This window comes from Rhamphochromis longiceps, linkage group LG12, assembly GCF_057381845.1.
Source record: "Rhamphochromis longiceps isolate RC_006_pf linkage group LG12, R_longiceps_female_GT1.1, whole genome shotgun sequence".
In the NCBI taxonomy this organism is placed as follows: domain Eukaryota; kingdom Metazoa; phylum Chordata; class Actinopteri; order Cichliformes; family Cichlidae; genus Rhamphochromis; species Rhamphochromis longiceps.
The window spans coordinates 18,519,067-18,532,489 of NC_140568.1; the positions used below are offsets into that span (position 1 = coordinate 18,519,067).

Genomic DNA, 13,423 nt, shown 5'->3' on the forward strand with positions numbered 1-13,423 from the left:
AGGAAGTGATTTGCAGCAACGTGGTGACCATAGAAAGCCAATGTCATTCAGGGTGGCTTTAAGCAATGCTGTCAACACGAAGCAGGTGGGTCATCTCCGTGGCAAGCCAGTGAAGTGAATACTAATAAGAATGCAGAATAACAGAATAGACCAGCATCACGGAACATGACATCCGAGCGGCATTGAGGAGAGTTAACACAAGGAAAGCGGCGGGACCAGACGGCATCACCGGCCGTCTGCTACGCTGCTGTGCTGACCAGCTAGCAGGTGTGTTCACTTACATCTTCAACGAGTCCCTGGCGAAGTCTGTGGTCCCCACATGCTTCAAAAGATCCACCATCATCCCTGTGCCCAAGAACAGCAAACCCTCATCCCTGAACGATTACCGGCCAGTTGCACTGACCTCGGTAGTAATGAAGGTGTTTGAGAGGCTGCTGAAGAACATCATCTCCTCCTCCATCCCAAACACCACAGATCCGATGCAGTTCGCCTACAGATCCAACAGATCCACAGAGGATGCCATCGCCCACGTCCTACACACCACTCTCAGCCACGTGGACAAGAAACAGGGTAACTATGTGCGAATGCTGTTTGTTGATTATAGTTCAGCGTTTAACACAATAGTGCCCTGCAGACTGTTCACAAAGCTGAGGGATCTGGGACTTAACAGCCGTCTGTGTGCATGGGTGTTGGACTTCCTCACTGGCAGAACTCAGGTGGTGAGGGTGGGTAGATGCGTCTCTAACAGCATCACCATCAACACAGGAGCACCTCAGGGATGTGTCCTCTCGCCACTGCTCTACTCCCTCTACACTTCAGACTGTGTGGCCACCCATGGCTCCAACACCATTGTGAACTTTGCTGATGACACAGTGGTGTTGGGTGCCATCTCCAACAACGATGAGGCGGCCTACATGGATGAAGTGAAGAATCTGGCATCATGGTGCCAGGACAACCACCTCCAGCTGAACGTCAGCAAGACCAAGGAGCTGGTGGTGGACTTCAGAAGGGGTCAGCACAGAGACTACAAGCCCATTATCATCAATAGAGCTCCAGTGGAGAGGGTGCAGTCCTTCAAGTGTCTTGGTGTCCACATCTCCTCAGACCTGACATGGGCTGCCCACATTCAGGTCCAGGCTAGGCAGCGCCTGTATCACCTACGACAACTGAGGAAGTTCAGGGTCTCTCCAAAGATCCTCAGGATTTTCTATACAGGTGCTGTGGAGAGCATCCTCACACAGAACATGACATCGTGGTTTGGGAACAGCTGTGTGAAGGACCAAAAAGCTCTCCAGAGAGTGATCCGTACAGCAGAACACTGCTGCAGGATTGCTCTCCCCCCGCTTCAGGACACCTACACCAGGAGATGCCGGACTAGAGCAGCGCAGATACTGAAGGACCCGCCCCATCCTGGCAACAAACTGTTCCAACTTCTGCAATCTGGTAGAAGGTGAACCTTGAATACTGAAGAGTGATGCATGACAGGCTACATTTTAGGACTATCTAGGCAACCGGAATTTCAACTAGCAACCAACTGTGAAGTTCAATGTGATGCTTAACATTCAAATCACTCCATGTGTGACGGCAGCTTCAGTGAGACAAAGCACGAGTAGCATGAAACGATGGAGGTGGGTTGTAAAGCAACTTGCAGAAACAGCAATAAGAGCTTGCAGGCCAGCAGCTTAAACAGCAAACCACGAATAATATCTGCCAGCCATCTGCTGATGTAGTGAGGCACTGAGGTCAGCTGGTCAGCCTGGGTTTTCTCGCCAAGTCTGACTTCTTTCAGCTTTAGCCCTGCCAGATCTAAAGCTATTTGTTGCACTTAAAATGTTCCATCTACAAGATCTCAACGTCTGAGCGTAAAGTGAAAACAGTGTCATTTCCACTCGTTGCGTTTGTATGTGGTGGGTCAGATATGAGCATCGGCAGTATGACTGTTTCGAGGTTTTGCACCACTAATTTGTCTAACATTCAGTTAGCAAAATGTTTACTTTTTAAAGGTTGCTTTAATCACTTCCATTATTTATGCGGGTATAATGTCTAACAGCAAATAGAGACGGTAGTTTTCTACACCAGCAAGCAGATGAATGCCTAACAACGATCAGCCTTGAGTGCTAATTTAAAGCAGAGCTGTGCTGAGTTATTTGACGATAATGCACAACCTCCAGCCATTATTACATTTGTTTTCCCCATTGCATTACATAAATAATTGCAATTCCTAATTTTTCACTTTAGCAGTTGTAGTATTGCGAGCCATTAATACTTCTTTAAAAGTTTTCTGATCAATTATATAAACATTGTGAACATTTCTATAGACTTTTAGAGGCATAGACGAGCGCAAACTATCGAACGGCAAACTTGTTTAGTTGTCGAGTTAAGAGAAAAAAACAAAAAACAAAAAAAACAAGCTAACCTGATGAATTCAGACTGATCCGGGTCATACAGAGACATTAGCAGCTCGGCATCTTCTCCAATGTTACACACAAAGTTTTTCAAGTTCATGAACAAGCTGTAGGTGTGCACTGTACTGAAAAGAGTCTGACGCCTCATTTCCAGGTTCTGTAGCCGTGTCTGGATGAAAACAAGGCCGGAAACAGTGAGTGGACAACAACATTAAATGAAACTGACAGCCAGTGATAGTATCAACAAATCGGAACTGTGCCTTCTCCTCTTGTATCCTGTCATCAACGCTGCGGGAGGCGGTCTCATGGGCCCGGAACAGGCTGACCGTACTAGTCCTGTCAGGATTCAGCATGTTTCCCGCTTCATCCCGCACCACCAGGTCCAGACCCAGAATCCTGAGCAAGCCAGAGGATCAACACAGCATCAAATAAGTTTACAGAAGCAATTTTAAAAGGCTCACCCATACAACCTGAGGAGATTTTACAACAATAATAGTTCCTAAAGGAAAAAAAAAAAAAAAGGATTCATACCGGTTTCCATAATCAATCTTTGCTGTGACTTTCTTTTTGAGCTCTACAAGGTCATCCTTGGGCAGCGTTCCTGACACTATCTGAGATCGATATTCGATGAGGCTGTAGGCCATCTGCTGCACAGTCCTGAACAAAATTGTCTTGTTCTCCTGCCAGTTAAACAGGTTTTATTATAAGTAATACCTTTCTTCAGAGGAATGAAGAGCAATGAAACTTTATAACAAAAGTGTGTCAAAGGGGTGAAAAACAGAGGTGCACGGAACTGTGTGTACAAAAGTCAAAGTGGCAGATAAAAGAAAAAAGTCTCCACATACCACATACAGCTTCTGCCATATCTGGGCCCATTCCCTCAGAGTAGCTCCGAGCTCTTGTACCAGGGGTAAATCGGCCGGAATAATTATTTCCTGCTGGCTACCAGCCACAAAAAGAGAATAGAAAGACATTGGAAAAGTGGCTCATCACTCATAGATCATGTCATATAATTTGGATAGATTCAAGTGCTTTTCTATACATGATAAATAGGTGGATGGTTTCCTTACACAGCCAAGAAAAGCATTACTGAGTCCTCACTTATGATAATTGTAAGTGCACTGCTATGTTGCTGGCAAAACACAAGGCTGGACAGCAAACCAAAAGCAGAGCAGATTATCATCAAAATGATCTGTTTACTGATATGTGATCTCACCCTATTCCCTCAACCGTAGCCTCCTTTAAGTGGATGTAGGAAGCAGGGAAAATGCCCTGAAGAAAAAGAAAAATTTCATAGTGATCAGTAAATTACACACACACATACACACCAAGACAATGATGATAATATAGCACTATTGCCCATACCTTTTGTGATTTCCTGCGTAGAGCATAGCCCCTATACCAGCCTAAGAAGACATAAATTACCCAACAAAAACGTTACACTGAGGGATAGAGCGAGATAGGAGTGATGTCAGGAGGACAATGTAATAGACTCATTTACATTACTATGCATAACACACTGAGTGCCAGTTAGTTCAACATCTCATTTAAGTTCCTGTGTCAGCTTGCTTTAGATTAGGGGAAAGAGGGATGTGTCGGGGCCTGCTGTGTGCTTATGCTTGCTCACCTTCAAATTTCTCAAGTATGTGCACCGTGTCCCCCACTTGTAGACACAGCTCCTGTTCGCCACTGGCATCATAATTGTAGATCACTGAAGGACAAAGCAGGACTGTCTCATAATGTGAATCTTACACACACACACACACACACACACACACACACACACACACACACACACACACACACACACACAACAAAAACTGTTAACCAAAAAAAATTAAATAAAAAGGTTCGGGCAGACAGATTGATTGACGAGTTTTGTTCCTCCTCAAGGTCCGGTGAATTACTGCAAAAACCCCAAATCCCTTTTCAATCACTTATTGCACAGAGGAGCAAGTCTGTTTTAAAAGAAGTTCTGGATCAGAGGTTTGCAGTTTCTCACTGGAAAAAAGAAACCAATTCAACCTCCATGTCACAGAGCACGCACGCGCAGCAGAGAGGATCTTGATCTTTGATTTATTCCTCATCTTATTGCGTTTTCTAAAAGCAGGCAGTGTGTTTGTGCAGCACGCCTGTGTGACTCAAACCTCTAAAGCGTTTGTGCTATTTTTAATTGAATTGGATGCCTTCGGGCTGTGATTAACGTTCCAGTAAATAGACCGCGCCGGAGCAGGTAGTTGCAGTGTCAAACGTGAGGAGTACCGCTAAAAAAGCAATAGCATCAGACTCTCCCTATATCCGATAACATGCGTGCTGTGACCTTTGGTCGGCAGTTACACTTGCAGCCTGTGTTTCTGCCAAGTGACTCACCTGCAAGCGCTGCCCCTCCCTGTGCTCATTTTTAACCTTGCAGCTTTCCTGGAGGCAGCTCCTATCTTTTCCTTTTTAGCCGTTTACCAGGACAGACATTGGAGGGGTTAATACAAGAAAATGCTTGTGCGTAAAAACATATGTACACTCACTCATATACACACACATGCGCGCGCGCATAAAACTGCAAAAGAGAAACCTTGGCAAACACTACTGTAGCAAAGGTCTTATTCACGACTTGAGGGAGCTGCAATAACGCGCAGCCACTCATTCTCACAGTAAGATGGAGGAACTATGAGCAGAGCTCTGCCCTGACTTGCATGGTGATAATGCTTGTTGCTGGAGGCCAGATTTCACTGCACGCTCCAACTGGCTCAGCTTATCACACCTCAGTCTGAATACCAAAACTTGACAAATCACTGAATGTGACTGCTTTTCCTTCTCTTTGACTTCCTCCTCATCGGCTTTCCATAAAACACATTTTTGCTTGAGACTTTGTTTGCATTTCTGCGCAAAAAAAACTCCTGGAATATCACGTTGGCTTTTGACGGCTGTTTTGTTAGGAGCACCTGGACAGGTGTGAGGTTCTTCCTTGTGTCAACAAAATAGACAGCTAGTGCAACCTAATAATAGTTCAACTTTTCCTGCTTTTGAACATGAACATGAACAGAAGCCACAGATGTTGTTTTCCAATCCCAAATCTAAAAAAAAAAAAAAAAGATGGTGTGCAAAATGTAAATAATAACAGATTCCAATGTTTTGTAGAGCTCAGAAACACAATTCTATTTACAACAGAACAAAGTCTCAAATGTTTAAAGTGAGAAAATGTATCACTGTAAGAAAAGAAGTTGGGATGCAGAAACAAAAGGATGAAGATGTAAGGGGAAGAAAAAAAATAGCTGCTAAAACTGCAGCTAAAGAGGTTAATGGGGAGAAATCTCTGTGTGCAAGGACAATGGAAGTTAGTATTGCATGCCCATGCTCTTTGGGCCCTCAGGCAGCACTGCATTAAAAACAGACATGATTCTGTCATGCAAATCACTGCATGGGCTCAGGAATACTTCCACAAGTGGCATAGACAAATGCAGGGTAAAGCTCTATTGTGCAAAGAAGAAGCTGTATGTGAACATGATCCAGAAACACTGCTGTTTACTCTGAGCCAAGTTCATTTAAAATGGACAAACTGGAAAACTGTGGTGAGACTAATCCAAATTTTAAATTCTTCTTGTAAGTCCTCCCGACTAAAAAAAAAAAAGAGAGGGACGATCTGTTGCTCAGCAAAAAAGCCTGTATCTCTGACGGTCTGGGGATCCATTAGTGTCTATGGAATTGGGAGCTTTGATTATGTCTTTTGAGCCTAGGGCTTCCATTTTTCAGCAAGACAATGCAAAAACCACATACTGCATCTATTACAATAGCATGACTTAATAATAGAAGAATCCGGTTGCTGAACTGGCCTGTCTGTCGCCGAAACCTTTCACCAACTGAAAACATTTGGCCCATCATGAAATGAGAAATGGGGGACTGCTGAGCAGCTATAATCCTGTCAGACAAGAACGGGACAACATTCCTCTCCCAAAAGTCCAATAAATGGTCTCCTCAGCGCCCAGATATTTTTGACTTTTGTTAATAGAAGAGGGGACGCTATACAGTAGTAAACATGGCCCCCCTGACCCAACTTTTTTGAGACATGTTGCTGTCATCAAATTCAAATGTAACTTATTTGTTTTTCCTGAAATGGTAGATTTTCTCATTTTAAACAACTGATGTGGTTTCTATGTTCGATTGCGAATAAAATGTGTGTTTATGAGATTTGCAAATCATTGCATTCACTTTTCATTTACAGTTTACACAGTCTGAACTTTTTTGGAATCGTCTTTGTATTTAAAAAGAAGTTACAGGCATACTATGAATCACCAGGAAATTAATTATATATGCAGCCAGAATATGTGCACTGAAGAAAATGACATCTGCCTCTAGTCAAGCCAAGAGTGACAATGGGCCATTCACCAACTTGACAGTGTCCGGGCCTGGCAAGAGCCACACTGTCTAAAGCAAAAGCATCAGTCTGGGCTCTGGCAGCAAAGCTAATCTGTGCCACTCTGAGGCACCCTGTCTTCCTCTTAAACTTCAAATGCTGAGCCTGTAGCTACTGTTGTAAAGTCCAATAAAGCTCTATCGGCACAAGTTCAAGTTAATGAGCATGCTAATGTTAAATCAGAGTCAGCCTGATTCCCCCTAAATGATTTACCATAGAGGTGCACTAGCCAACAATTAAAGAACACCCCAGTCGAAGAGTTTGGGCAGCCGCTGGCAGCTCATCAAAGTTAACACAATACAATGAGAATCTATTGTTCTTAGTGCTGACTGGGCATGAAAGGACCATTGCATGACCAAGATAAAACAACACAGCATTAAAAGAAAAAAGAAAAAAAACAGCTTTAAATGATGAAAGAATCAATTTCTGAAAGAAATCCTTGAAAATGTTACTATACAAATCCTCTGCATTCAATGTAGAAAAGCCTTCAGTGCAGTAAAAAAAAAATAACATAAAGTCCATAATGGGATAGAAATACTAAGTGCCACGCTGCACGGGGTTTGATGCACAGGCAGCATATTCATTTATACAAAATCAAATCACTTTTCAGATGCAACTACTAAAATATTATTATTTCCTCCTATAAACTACCACTCAGTGATGTATCACATCCAGTATCTCTTGTGGCATACAAATGTCATACACTACCAAAAGCAGGGACAGGTTCAGTTAGTATCTCTCCAAAAAGCCATTAGATAAGTAAGTCTATTAAGGTTTGCTTTTGAGCCAATTCTCCCCCGGCAGCATTTCTCAAAAGGTAAAGGCCTCACAAGAAAAGCCTCGAGCCTCCCATCTCCTTGTCTAGACAGCCAGAAATGATCTTAAAACTGTGCTCCAGCTAATAAGTCTTTTTATGTTATCCATAAATCAGAAAGTTAATTCTCAAGTTCAAAGCAAAAAGTGCAAAAAAGGATAAAATTAGAGCAGCTTGGGTTCATCTTTTTATTTGGGTAGGGAAAAAAAACCTGCTGCAACATTAAACAGAAAAAGAAAATTAAAAAAACCTTAGAAGTACAGACTTCTTTCACCAGGTTGTAAAAGAAGAAGGAGATTCATCTGCTATTACGTTTTAAAAGCAAACAGGTATTGGTTCAGTCTGTCCGAACTGAGAACGAAGGCAGCACTTATCTCCAAATCACCGGCTGCAGTTAGGTTTGACATGGCAAGATTGGCAAACTGGGGGATGTAATGACTGTGATGTATTTACGCTGCAAAGCCAGTGGATTTTGTTAATAACAACCTCCACCCCCCAACCCCGCCTGCCCCAGGCAAGCAGAGAGAACAAAAGTAAGCGGTTCATCATTTTAAAGAAAATGCTACATGCTATTTATTGCCTAATTTCATCAAGTGGAAGTTGTGGTGGCTAGAATGGCAGCTCTCTGAGGAAAACTTCAGGTAATAACAGGAGGCAGAAGTGTTGCTTGTAAGAAACTGTAAGACAGCTTTTACAATTATGACTCAATTATCACACAAGCCGCTTATTGTTACTCAGAAATGTTTATTGTTACTTCACTGGAACTGTCTCGACTTCCCTGCACTAAAGGGTGTTCATCAGCTTAAATTTGTATGTATGTGAACAAGCATAACTGTGACACAGCTATTTTCACAGTCATTGTGGGCCAACAAACTGCTTACACAAGACTGATTTGGACACCTGATGCACCCAGGGCACGTAAAACGATAGCGCACCACTCAGTTTATCGGGAGACATCACGGTTCTAATGAAACTAACTTTCACATTGTGCTTTTAAGAATTTTTAGATGGTCTATTACATTTTCTTGAAGAGTGTAAGCCCTTCTCAGACACACATTATTATTCAAGGCGATATTTTTAGGCCTCTTCAAACATTTCTGAAGGGGCCCTTTTAATGAGTACCGCCAGCGAGTAAGTGTTGTTATCAAATAATACTGTGAGCGTCGCAATGGACAGTTCTTAAAAGGGATAAGGTTCGATTTAGCACAGCCAGAAAATTCATGTTCTTATTCCAGACGACTAGTGGGAGAGGTCTGCTTTGACAAGGGTGGAGGCGCACTGATGCAGCGGTTTTGTTCTCCCCGTAGTGGTTCCTCTGTATGTATGCACGGCTAACAGGAGATACATCAGAATTTAATTGTGCAACATTTTGCAGAGGCAATAAAGGCATGCTATTCTAAATCTAAAGGAGCCTTGTGTAGACTGGCAACCAATCTACCTCCAAGCAGAGATGAGCTACAGTTTCAGAAGTCGAAGAAACTTCTTTCATGCTGCACACTATATTAGTGGATTTACCAGCCAGTGCTGATAAGACTTTGATGGATTTCATGGAAAATTCCATTATCAACATAGCTGCCTATATTCTTTAACTATGCATAGAGTAGGTATGGGGAAACAACAGATACACTCACAATACTTCACTCAAGATACAATATTATTGAGAATTTTTACCTTTTTCTTAACATTTTAACAGAATATTGCAAAGATATATGCAAATTAACAACTGCAAATTAAGCCCTCACGGTTAAACTTGGTTTTATCCAATAAGATAAAGTTATCTCACCCCAGTCTTTTTATTGTTGTAAAATGAGTCAAACGTGCCAACACTGTCACTAAAACCTGCCATAAATGTTGCCATAAGCTAGACTTCATAGACGTAAGGAGGCTAGTGTCCTATTTTCATTTGTGTGACTGAGCCATTAGCGTGCTCTGAATTAGGCGGTTGCTCTGTAAGTGTGTCCAGTGATAGATAATTTTTCACTTGAGTCAATTTAGTGTACGTCAGCTCCACTAACATTCTCTCAGTGTGGTGGTGCATTAGATGAGCCCTCTTGTTTGTAGTATTCCATGAGTATTTCCATTTACTTTATAAAACATAGATCTTTCGTGTCCCTGCATCGATAAAATATCTCCATGCAAACTATCACAGTACTACGCTGTACTGAACACACAGCATTTATACTGAAACAGGAAGAAAAAAATTATAATAGAGTCATTGTAACAACAGGGTCCCTTCAAAAACTGGTCACAGTTTACAATAAAAAGGCAGGCACCAGCTGCGATGTGTCATTAGCATAAAAACAATGAAGTCAACGCTGCTCTACTGGATAAACTGTGTGAATTTCATTCGTAAAATACCCCAAGCATCTTCTCCTGCATTATATTTCCTTGTCGGCGCACATAATACACAGCATACACACCAACAGTGGCATATCTGAAGCAGGCCAATATTAGCTGGGAATTTAAATGTATTGGTCGTTCTGTATTCCGTACCTCCAGGTTTTTTTCTTCTTCCTCAGACGTGAAGTCCCGACTGATGCTGACTCAACTGACATCACCTGAGGTAATTTACCGGATTTTCCAGAGCTCCCTCTGGAGCCACACATGTGTCATCACTCCCCAAGACCTGGTGATTTCAATGCCTTTGAGCCTCCAGGGCAGCGTTTCTCTTCTGGATATAAAAAATATGAAGCTATCCTATTATGACAGTGTCACAAATTCACCATTACAGCTCTTAAGCTCCTTATTATTCACATTTCCCCATTAACTAGTGTGATATAACTGATATGATCAGAACCCTTACAATCTCTTCTTTCATCCAAAAAAGTGTAGTTGCCCGTATTTGAGCACAGCCTTGGTTAACTAATCGGATTAAAAATGTAAGCCCTTGTACGGGGGTCCGATGGCATTTTAAGGATTACGTACAACGTTAGTGACTCCTGCCTTGTTTCTGGGGCAAGAAAAATAATGTCAGGAGAATGGCACCATCTACACAATATATATATATATATTCCTCGATATCAGCTGCTAAAACAAGGTCACATGCAAACCAAAAGGCAGAGTTTGTGTGCAGAGAAACACATGCGGCCTTAGAATTGTGGCTTAGAAATATTTTTAGTCACAACAGCAAATCGAGCACAGAACATTTTATTTAAAGCCAAAATAAAGTCATGGGCGGGGGATCCAGGTTAGAGAACACAGCCAAGGTATTTCAGTCCTAAGCTGTGATTCATCCAGAGAAGAAGAAAAAAAAGACACCAGATATATTCACTCTCATGTGTGTAGTACACCAGGAAGCGATATTGGTAAGTGTCTGTAGCTTAAACCAAAAGATCCAGCAGTGACTCAGGGAAGAAACCGATGACCAGACAACCTGTGTAGGCTATAAAATCTTTACAGTAAACATCAAAGGGATTCCTAACAGAGACAACAGTTGTGCTGATTTGCCTTGAGGGCGTGGATAACTGGTACCTGATAGCACGAGCATACGTGTATGCATTCATACATGCAAAGTAAACTGCAAGCTCACACACACACACACAGGTGGAAGGGCCACACCTTAGTTTAACAAACTTAAGTGTAAAATACAGTCGTGAGGACCACAAACATATGCTACGTGGTCATGGTCCACTGCATTGACACATTACAGTCTTATGTAAATGTAGCCAAATGCCACTTGTCCACAAAGTTCCTCTCGTGCCTATGCAAATAACATTCCTCCACTATCTCACATGAGGCATGCAGTCACAGCAGCGGATCCCATGTGGGGGCCCGACAGGAGTCCTTGAAGGAAAGGACCTTTCAGCAAAATGACGATTCATTCAAGTTCACCTTAACTACAGCACAGCTTCAGCTCGGCGGGATTATAAACTCAAGAATGGCTGATACGTTCACTGAACTCCCGGCTCTTCCCCCATTTCTCCTCGCACATTGTAGTAACTGAACTGTAAATAATTTCTCACTTAAAACCAAACTGCACAGAGGGACAAACGGGAGAACAAGCCCCCACAGGGAAGCTTGTGAAACCCAGTTGGGCAACAGTGTGGTAACAATCACTTCAGGTCACAAACAACAACAGCAACAAAGTCGCCAGTAACTTAAGTTTCCCAACTTCCCGACTCTTGTCCCTCTTGAAGTTGGTGGAGTTTCTGGGAGTTAACGCGGAGAGTTGTTCACTAGCAAAAGAAAATAATAAAGAGGGGTGGTGGGCACGTAGTTAAATACAAACACTTACCCACTCCGTACTTCTCTTTTTTAGTAGGAATCCAGCGGGTCATAGCTGAGGGGGAAGACGTGAAGTTGGGTGGATAAATAAATAAGTATATACACTTGCTAACCGAGGGCGGGCGGTGCACTCCTGCTCGTCCCGAGATCTACAGTTCCGCCATCATAACTTGTTCACGGGGAGGGGAGAGGAGGGCACAACACGGCCGAGAGAGGAGAGAGCGGGATAGGCGTGAACCATTCACTTGACGAGCTAACCCCCAACCCCCAGCGCAATACAACGCAGGGCAGTCCCACAATACACCGCAGGGACTTATTTCATCAAGGGGAGGTAGTTGTCCCAGGCAACCTTAGTCCCAGCAGCTATTTTGCTCTCGCCATCAGTCAATCGATAACTTTAACAGTTCCTCATAAATCCTCAAATGAGCTTCAAATTGAATTCGGGGAAATTAGAGAAGACTGAACTATCTCTCGCTTTGCTCCAGTGACTCCCGATAGTGTCGGTTTCAGGAGGCCACTGCCTCACAAGTTGACAATCTTACAGAGGAATAATTAATTGAAGACAGAATTATAAATCACTGATGAGCAATAAATAAATGATAGCCAGGTTATTGTTTTTTAATTCAAAATGAGATTGAACTGCAGAGTCCCTGCTGCAGCTGGTGGTGCTCAGCACTGTGTGATACTGCAAATGTTGGTACCAGTATCGGTATACCAATACCGAGAATGATAGTTATACCTTAAAGGCAGCTTACATGAGGGAGATCACTGTGTCATGACTTATCATCCAATTACAAGTTCTTCACACATTTGAACAATTTTATTGATTACACTTTGCTTTTTATTTTCCACAACAATTAGCACAACAAAACACACCTTTCAAATGTTCATTTATTTTTGAAACTATGTTTTTTTGGAGACGTGGAATATAAATGAGCCTGTCTTTAAAGCACTTAGGGCCAAGTTCTGTTGTTTAAATGTGTTATAGGCTATAGACATTTTAATAGTATATTTAGCATATTTTTTCATTTTCAAAAAACAAATATTTATTTATCACAATCCTGTGGGCTGACTTTGGGAAAGAAACAAAATATCGATCCTGTCATGCTAGTATCAATACCAATATCAGCGTTGGTATTGGTACTACTGATATTTGGATTGTTCGGCCCCTCTCTAGGTATGCTCTCATAGTCAAGACTATATCTGATTTAACTGTGGCCCATTCCATGCAAGCCACAAAATTAGGAGACGCCTATGGAGGCAATGCCAGAAAACACAACTGCTGATTTGTCCATCAGTGAGATGAGACTTCACCCTTTCCCCTCCCTTTGCCTTCCCATCCCCTACCCACTGAAGTAATTTACAGCTGTTGGCTCTGAGATCTGGTAGCCCATTCAGCCTTTTGTTTGCCCGTCATATGTGTTTATTTTTCTACTGCCACTGGTCAACCAAATGGTGCTGTCAGTAATGTTCAGCCGTGGTGCTTTTGTTGTACCAGGACAATTTCCATTATTCTGTCCCCCATCTATTGTGATGTGTCTCTTTTTTGAACACAGCTTGTAATGAATTATT

At 42.4% G+C, this 13,423-nt stretch overlaps 1 protein-coding gene across 5 annotated transcripts in view; it reads right to left on the reverse strand.

Moving 5' to 3' along the window:
- Positions 1-12,095, reverse strand: part of dock5 (dedicator of cytokinesis 5) — a 39,503-nt gene extending 27,408 nt beyond the window's left edge. The window contains exons 1-8 of one of the 5 annotated variants that reach the window (XM_085425004.1): positions 11,862-12,094; positions 4,033-4,116; positions 3,771-3,811; positions 3,622-3,677; positions 3,251-3,347; positions 2,937-3,085; positions 2,666-2,801; positions 2,417-2,574 (exon numbers count right to left, since the gene is read on the reverse strand). In XM_085425004.1, coding sequence (XP_085281130.1) covers positions 2,417-2,574; positions 2,666-2,801; positions 2,937-3,085; positions 3,251-3,347; positions 3,622-3,677; positions 3,771-3,811; positions 4,033-4,116; positions 11,862-11,904 — 764 coding nt within the window. In that variant the 5' untranslated portion in view covers positions 11,905-12,094. Of the gene's footprint in view, positions 1-2,416; positions 2,575-2,665; positions 2,802-2,936; positions 3,086-3,250; positions 3,348-3,621; positions 3,678-3,770; positions 3,812-4,032; positions 4,117-11,861 lie in introns of those variants that run through there. The other 4 variants (XM_085425006.1, XM_085425005.1, XM_085425009.1 and 1 more) reach the window with 4 other exon arrangements.
- Between the last annotated feature and the right edge of the window lie 1,328 nt (positions 12,096-13,423).